The sequence below is a fragment of the Hermetia illucens genome, chromosome 2 (genome assembly GCF_905115235.1).
Source record: "Hermetia illucens chromosome 2, iHerIll2.2.curated.20191125, whole genome shotgun sequence".
NCBI classification, from domain to species: domain Eukaryota; kingdom Metazoa; phylum Arthropoda; class Insecta; order Diptera; family Stratiomyidae; genus Hermetia; species Hermetia illucens.
The window spans coordinates 96792465-96801696 of record NC_051850.1 but is presented as its reverse complement, the minus strand read 5'-3'; the positions used below and the strand labels follow the sequence as shown (position 1 = coordinate 96801696).

At 37.5% G+C, this 9232-nt stretch overlaps 1 protein-coding gene across 1 annotated transcript; it reads left to right on the top strand.

The window, feature by feature from the left end:
* Positions 1–4706: 4706 nt before the first annotated feature.
* Positions 4707–7243, top strand: LOC119650162 (nuclear receptor coactivator 5). Its single transcript, XM_038052709.1, has 3 exons — positions 4707–4828; positions 4893–5341; positions 5396–7243. The coding sequence occupies exons 2-3, from the start codon at positions 4905–4907 to the stop codon at positions 6153–6155; spliced, it is 1197 nt and encodes a 398-aa protein (XP_037908637.1). The 5' UTR covers positions 4707–4828; positions 4893–4904; the 3' UTR covers positions 6156–7243.
* The last annotated feature ends 1989 nt before the right edge of the window (positions 7244–9232 follow it).

Below are 9232 nucleotides of genomic sequence, written 5' to 3'. Positions count from 1 at the left end.
CCAAATTATCCTTAAACTCCTAACATTTTGGGAGCTGTTTATTTTCAACCATTACACTTCCGTCACCGTGGCGTCTCTTATTCGAAACTTAAATTTCTTTTTTTAAACCATGCAAATGATAACTGAAATCATCGGGCCCTTGGAAATCGTGTATAGAATATACATGACAATTTTTTTCTTCCAACGCAAATAGCTTTCAGCAAAGGCCATTTTGGACATGTTTTTCTTCAAGAGACGGGTTTCTCTTCAATTTACGGCACTTAAGGTGCTTCCTCGTGTAGTAATGTTTTGAATATTTCGCAAATTGTTGTACGATGTACACTTAAATGTTAATCTAATAATTCTCAGTTCGGACCGAGGACTTACAATTCTTGACAGTTCTTTTGAACATTTCTTGCCATAATTTTCAAAGTCCTGAATAAAGTAACGGACTGGATTTCTGTTATGGACTTTCCTTCATCATCTGATGTCCGGATATCTGAGTAGTTAGAGCACAAGGCTGTTGTACGGAAGGTCTCGGTTCAAATCTCACTGGTGGTAGTGTGATTTGTATCATGATTTGACATGGATACCGGTCGACTCACCTGTGAATGAGTACCTGAGTCAAATCAGGGTAATAATTTCGGGCGAACGTAATGCTGACCACATTGCCTCCTACAGGGTACTGTAACCGTGTAGTGTACCGTTACGGTCTTGAATGAAGTGCTCTAACAGACTTCAAGGCCCTGATCTAATATGGATTGTTGCGTCAATAATTATTATTATTATCTGATTTTTTTAATGTTCAATTCGTTAGCAGTCAACTGCGTTGCTTTACACATTACCATTAATTCGCTGCACGAAATTAGAAATGGTATGAAAAATAATTGTTTACATACTTTGGTTAGCAGTTTATTAACCGAAATGCTTGGGTACGTGGAGAAGAAAGACCTCTAAAACAAATTCTTCGTTAATAGCGCTGATTTTAATGATAAATAACACGTCCGGGACGACAAGAGAGATCTACATCGGTTTGCTAAATACCGACATCAAAGCACACAATACATCGAACGTTGTGTTAATGTCAAGAAACTTTGCTTCGCGAATAAAAGGACCCGACAGACAAATAGTGAGAATACTTCGAACAAATTTTGACGCAAGATTTTATCCACTACTTATACAAACACTGCCGATATTTTTGAACGCAGAAGTAAGAGCTGCTGAGCTACGGTCGTTTGACCGTGTACTCATCGCCAGAAAACTGATAAGAACTGAACGATTTAAGCATCTCGAATCAACAACAGCTAACGATGAATTGCGCTATGAAATCGCTCCACACATCAGCGTAATTTACGGCGATCTTAAACTTAGAGTTGAACAAAGGTTAAAGAAAAAGAGGATTCTCTGTAAATTCCTTCAAAAGCACCCTGCCTTCCGCCTTTCACCATCCCATTATCGTTTCAACAGCTTAGAATCGATGACATGGAAAATAGTACACTTCTACAGATCCGGTGTTTTCTTTCACTTTTTTAGACGTCTCTTCTAATAGTTGTTTCTATAAATGTGGGTAAAAAGAACAACATCCGGTAGTATCTACATGTGGTTTAGTGCCTATGATGTATATGGATAAGCTTCCCCAATACATTCGTAAGTCCGGTCCATTGAGTGTGGATACTACTTGTTAGATGTACTATGGGAAATTGACATTTCGGAGCGTCAATTTATCTCTGTGACATTGACTGAATGAGCTACACTAGCTTCCTTCTGGAAGGTGGCACCTTTATAATTTACGTTAATATTATATCAAAAACATCTAATGACATCCTTAAGTCTTTAAGGAAGGTACAACAATCCAATTGGATCAGGGCCTTGACGTGTGTTAGAGCGCTTCATTCGAGACTAACGGTACACTACAGGATAACAACGCCCTGTAGGAGGCAATATGATCAGCATTGCGCTCCCCCGAGATTATTACTGTACTCAGGTACTCATTCACAGCTGAGTCGACCGGTATCCGATGTTAAATCACGATGCAAACTCCACTGCCACCAGTGAGATTCGAATCGAGACCTTCCATACGACGTGTGTGGTCTAACCATTCATCCGGACACAATTTACAAATAAGTAAATAAAAAGGCAATTATGGTATTGCGTGTTGCGCCCGGCGTATTTACATTGACCAAATTCATCTCCAAACAAACAGCGGAATTCCGCTGAAGAAGGTATTCGTGGAAATAAACTAAATTAAATTCATTGACTAAAAGGAAAGTAAAATCAATTTGTTTGTTGACAGCAATTAAAAGAGATAGAGATTGGTTAGTTATCAATCTGCAAATCTCGAATTTTATTATGCTTCAGAAACGACTACCATACCTCAAAGGTTGATTTTTCGGCTACCATCTGCTTTCGTCAACGGCCTATAATTAAATTCTGAAATGTGTGAAAATTACTCGACGAAAGTTCTGAGCTTGCCCTGAATGCTTGCTTGCTCTAACTTCAGCAAGAATTTTAGCGATATAAGCTGGAAATTCTGGAGTTAGGCGAGGTAAGAGGATGGGATTTTTGTTATTTTACCCTGGAAATTTTGCTGGGGTTTAGCGTGAATCCGATGTCGCATTGATGCTATTGCATTGGCAAGGTGTACCTCTATGCCCTGGGAACCAGTATGAAATAGAATAGTAACTGCTAGATTCTTCTAGAAGTTTCAGGCACGAAAGGTTTTGTGTATTTCTCTTATAGAAATATTTGAGTGGACATTTGCCCCATTAGTACCTAGCACGTAATATACGCATATTGACATTCGAAGTTTTGAATAACACACAGAAGCGGCAAATTTGACCTATTAGACTTTGTTAATAATAGTGTGATTTCCACCAAATTTGGGGATCATGCTCTATATTACAGCCTACATTATTATAAAAATTTCGTGATTCTAGGATGAACTTAAGGGGGGTTTACAGTCAATTAATAATAATTAGAGTAATATACTATCATTATTAACTTTATTTGAACAGATATCGGAATGGAGGTTATTTTGGAGCCTAGGCACCGTACAGTGGCAGCCTGTTGGTTTTTTTTCGGTAAGGTAGTTTCTGAGAATGGGTCCGTGAAATAAATGATCAATTTCGACACCTCGCACTCCCCATCTTTCCAACGAATGTCAAAACCTAGACTTGCTTCGGAAAACACTAACCGAGACATTTCATTTGATACATGTGAGGTATCATATTTGGTGAAAAAAAATGTACACCCCTCTTTTGCATGTATGGGAACCCCCGCTTAAATTTGACGTAGAATGATGTTACTCACCGTATGCGATATGATGAACGTTCACAGTTCCTACCTTTCCGCCAAAATTGGTAACCGACAGTAAACCGATCCTTAAAAAGTGATCCATTGTTACCACAATGATACTAATCCATTGAATGAAAGACTATTTTCGCTTTATTATGATACGGAAAGCATAGTAAATTTGACCTGACCTTCACTTTGATATATTTGATCGGCCCGTGAGTTGAGAATTAGAGTATCTTCTTCTTATTGGGCTTTGGCTAGTTTTAATTACCTCATCATCAGAAATATCTGTTCCAATTGCAATTCCACTTGTAACATTTTCTATTGCCAATTTCAATTTATGTCTTTTTATATTAAAAAAATTGGCAATTTCGATGATATGATTATCAGTTAATTTATACTTTTTTGGCTTTGAAGATATGTCCATATTCAATGCTCCAACTATTGGGGGCATGTGTTCCGTTTGCGAGAAACTTGTTCGATAATGTTTATTGTGGTTCCTGGAAGAGTTCCGTTCACAAATTCTCGAACTTCTTTCGAAACTGTGCATTCTTTGCCAAATGGGATTTGAAGATTGACTCCTGCTTTGAATTCGTTCCTCTCTTCTCTTCCTGTGAAGTGCAATTTGTTTATCGACTATGTTTGAAATATCCTCGGATGTAATGGAGATGGTGTCAATATCTCTGTTAGGGTATTGAGTATGATTATTTTGTGGATAGCGCGTAAACTTGTCTTCTGTTTCGAAAATTTTATTCTGAAATTTGGGCTTGCAGTCCCCTAGCGATTTCAGCTTGATATCTACGTAGGAAGCGGTGCTTTCTTTTTTTATAAATTGACTTGTGCTTTGCGTACTTGCGAATCGTTTGTTATTTGAAAATTGGGAATCCAGTGGCAATCGTTTAGTGGAGTTAATAAATTGTGCACCGTGTTTGTTTTGTGATAGCGGGAAGTAGTTTTCGCTCTCCATAATGCCTACAGTCGATAACAGTGGCGGTGATGACTTTTCCTGTAAAATAGTTCATTGTGGAATTTTAGGCAATTAAATTGTTTTTTTTTTTCAATTATTTTCACTTACTCTGGCAGAAATGAAAGAACAAACCTTTGGTTGGAAGTATCGAGTGCGGTCGTTTTTCTGATGGGAATTCATTTGTCGTTTCGGCAAGGCTACAGTGCTGGATGAATTTTCTGTCCTATAGTTGGCTCCAATTTCTAGGAATAATATTGAAAAGAACAAGCTTTTGATGGTTTGCTAGTTTAGGATTTTTTTCTTTGAATACATATGAAGTTCGCCGCGTCTTATCTCTCACGAACTATTTACCTCTTTGCTCCGCTTCGGAGCAATAAGTCGAGCCATTGCTATTCTGACTTAACATCCGTGAGTTCATTGTATGAGCAGAATCGGAAAGTTGTTGCTGTTGTATATGTTTTCCGTTTCCTGCTCTACTTGTGACTAGCGGGACTAGCCACTTTACCCTTACCCTAGAATTCTTTTGATTCTCTCCGCTGCGGAGAATAGAGAAGAAGAAGATGCTTTTGTATACTGTCTAATTTTGAGGTTAGAAACGTAAATAAATAATTGGAGGACCAGTTTTTTGTTTATCCCTTATCTCACATTGTAGAGGTGTCAGGAAATGAACCAAATCGTGAATATGGAGCAACCGAAACAGGGGAACTATGCTTTGATACGAGATCCGGCTTTCGCTCGAAATCGAATTTTTGTAGGTAATTTACCGGAAAATACGACGCGTGACGAAATTGAGAGTATCTTTGGGCGGTATGGTACGATTTTGAGTATTCTGGTTCAAAAGAATTTTGGTTTTGTTCAGTATGAATCAGAAGCGGTAGCGAATAAAGCGGCTTCCGTAACGAGTGGCTCCTTATTCAAAGGCAACAAAATTACGGTGCGGAATGCAGGTGTGGGCAAGCCTAAAGCTAAAAATCAAGCAGAAAACCACAACGCTGAGTCTCATCCGCAAGTGTCCCTACAAGCGATGCTCCAGCAATACCATTCATCGGTGGCAGCGGACTACAATGACTGCGAGATAATTGTAGTGAACAAAGCGAACACGTAAGCTTCTGGGTATTCATTCGATTTGCGAATTTATTCGATTCTATTTTCCAGAGAATACGCTGAGTATATTGAACAGCGGCTAAAGCGGATAGGGTTGAAAGTTGATCTCCTTTTTCCGAATGAAGATGTTCCTATAGGTAAGGTATTGGCGAATATATCGGGACGAGGTTGCTTATACGCCATTCTTGTCACTCTGCAAAATGAGGAGCACCGAAGCATCACAGTGAATATTCTTTATGGCGAACCGGCAGAACATCGCAACATGCCAGTGGAGGATGCTATTAATTTGATCTATTCTAATTTTCAAGAAAAGCTGAATGCAATCCATATGAAGCGGATGCAAGAAAGTTTACCTATATCTCTTCCGTCTGTGAGTAATAGTACTTCCACTTCAGCTCACCGGCACCCAGAAGCGATTCAGGCCTTACTGAACTTGCTCGCTGAGAATCGACCAATTACTGTCTTGCAATACGATAGGGTTATCAAGTATTTGATGGAGCAAAGGCAGAAGCAAGTGAAGGCTGAAATCGGAGAAGATGTCAGTGCTCCTGTTCCGCCATTGCTGAATCCAAAGCCTGCAGTTGTGAAGCCTGACCCGGAGATCGAATTGCAGAAGAAAATATTGAACATTCTCAATAAACCGTCGATAACAGATAGTAAGAATGATTTGGTATATCCCACGATTCATTCAATTCAAAGTGATCCAGAAACAATTGAATTACTTAAAGATGTCAGAGTACAGAAGGCGCTTGATTCTCTGATGAAAATATCACCCCTAGTTGCGACGATTGAAGCTCATTATAAGTTTTAGAAATTAATATTGCTGTTATGAAGTATTTGCGAGATTAAGTAAAGGTTAGCCTACATAGACTGTGCACGTAATTTCTTTCGGTTTTTGGATCTTTTTCTATTAGTTGTTATCAACATTATTATAATTTTTGCCCAACTTTAAAGAAGTGACTTTCAGGGCCTCTATTTTGATATAGAGTGTAAAGTAACAAATTCTCTGAGATTTTTTTTGACCTAGCTAACGGCGAAATCACAAGCAAGTCGGAATACCGGAAGCTTTACGCTTAGAGTATAAAGGTTTTGCGTTCATCTTATGTGAGGAACTTTCTATGCACGTTTTCCTATCTGTACATAGCTGAAAGTTAAAAACAGTCCCTCATACATTTCTAAACTGCAAATATATACATGTAGGCATTAAATTCATAAATATAGACCATCCACTGGTGCTATACATATGTATGTTAATATCTAACATAAACATAAAATAACATTCCCATGCTTCCTACAGTTCGGATGCGCCCACTTTATATGAGGATGACGTCATACATGTCATAGAGTGAATTGATTCATATAAAATACAAAATCTTCACACCCAATAACGTTTTTAATAGTAGTTAAATTTATTTAAAATTCCCATTTGGTTTTGTTCCGCACAAAATCTTACTAAAAAATTTAAAAAGCGAAAAAAGGGCAAACATTTCTTATCTCGGAATCCATGTCCGTTTAACCATTGTGATCTCATGAAATCATTCACCATTCACTATCCATCAAAATAATCCTTAATGGTTTGAGTATTTGATAAGCGTAGGTGGTGTGGACATATAATTGGTAATTACCGTTTTCTTATCCTCATTTAGGCGTTGTCCGGTTCAGAAATCGGATTAGTTCCTAATGTAATACATTTAGTAAATGAATTTCAGATGATAGCGTTTGAAAGAAATTTTTCAATATTTTATAGGTAGGAAGACACGTTCGGCTTATATACGTATAGGACCTTTGTATATTGTATTTCAGACTATTGGCTTCAATGTGGTGCTGATATTTCTTGATTAGATTAGATTAGAGTGTAGTAAATTCAAAGGAAGAAAATAAATTTGACGCTTTGTTAATCTACTTTTAATTTATATTCATATCCAACTTTATGGTACTATATATTTTCCGGATAGCTGAGTGGTTAGAGCGCAAGGCTGTCATACGGGTCGCGGTTCAAATCTCACTGGTGGTGACGTCGGATACCAGTCGACTCAGCTGTGAATATGAGTACCTGAGTACAGTAATAATCTCGGGGGAGCGCAATGCTGACCACATTGCCTCCTAGTGTACCGTTACGGTCTTGAACTAACACACTTCAAGGCCCTGATCCAACATGGGTTGTTGCGCCAACGATTATTATTATTATTATATATTTCTTATAAATTCAATTTACAATTGAGTAAAAAACAAAAAAGAAAGTAAATATAAATTCCATATGGTCTCAACGTAATCTCATATGGTCCTCGATCAAAGCAGCGTTGGGCAAATTGTGTATTCATAAATACGAATACGAATAAATTCGTACGATGACTTTCTGCATTCGAATTCGAAAAAGAGAATATTTCGGTATTTACACAAGTGAATACTACTTATTGGTTGCAAGCTGAAATGGCGAATTGAGATGCGCATAAATGTAAGTGTCCACTGTGAATTCCATTAATAATAATAATAATCGTTGGCGCAACAATCCATATTGGATCAGGGCCTTGAAGTGTGTTAGAGCACTTCATTCAAGACCGTAACGGTACACTACACGGTTACAGTACCCTGCAGGAGGCAATGTGGTCAGCATTACGTTCGCCCGAAATTACTACCCTGATTTGACTCAGGTACTCATTCACACCTGAGTCGACCGGTATCCATGTCAAATCATGATACAAATCACACTGCCACCAGTGAGATTTGAACCGCGGCCTTCTGCTCTAACCACTGAGCTGAATTCCATTAAGAAACTTAAATATTTATATGTGTCTATTTCGTAAATGCCAATTATTTATATGCACGTACTGTGTGAGATAATTGCTTCGTTAATTCCGCTGAGGCAGGATCAGACATTTGCGTGATACAGAAGTAGACTATGTCTGAAACAATCATCGGGAACAGACATTTGTCTGTCTGATGTCTGATACTGGCATAAATATTTACCTGACACAAGCACAGAGGAAGAAAAATATGTCTTTGCTCTGTAATTTTAGGCTTAAAAATATCTTTCAAGTTTTCATGCACAATCGTTTTTGTCTACACTTGCAACGCCTTTCAATTTTCTTATTGGAAATTAAGGCCGACTCCACCGTACATACCTACAACATGATAAGATCACTAAGATGTTAATATCCGCTCTCTAGGCGAATACTAACATTTCATTATAAAAAAAACGTATTCGGACTTAGAAATATTAATCCAACAGAACTCGTTCTCGCAAATATGAATACGTTTGTATTCACTTTCGGACGTAAAAATACAACCATATTCGTATTCACTTGTGTAAATGTCGAAATATTCACTTCTTTGAATACGAATGCACTCGTATTCATAGAAAATCATCGTAAGAATTTATTCGTATTAGTATTTACGAATGCAAAGTGGTTAAGTTGACTGCGTGTCTTACTCACCGAGTCAACTCAGATATAGCAAGCTGGTTTTAGTAGTTGCTAATGTAATGGAATGATTTGTGGTGTAGGCTTCTCTCATGAAAAGTACAAATTTGATGCAGTATAACTTTGTTGATTTCAATACGATTACCATGAAACCTGCTAGTATCATGCGATGTATAATCAACTATGTTGTTGCAAAATTGTGTGTATCTACAATAAACTTGTTTTAATTGTTTTAATCTGCATCAGTGTAGCTAGAGAATGACGTACGGAATTTTAGATATATAGATTTTTAGAGAATTGTCTAGCAGTTGTTTAAATTTGTTCAATCTCGCCTAAAAAAATGACTTTGATCAGTCATTAAAGATAATTACAATGAACTTACTTATGTGTTTCTTTGTAAATTTTCATGTAAAAATGTTGAAAATTGTTAGTTATGTTGCGCGACATTTTGACAAATCATGTTATGAGA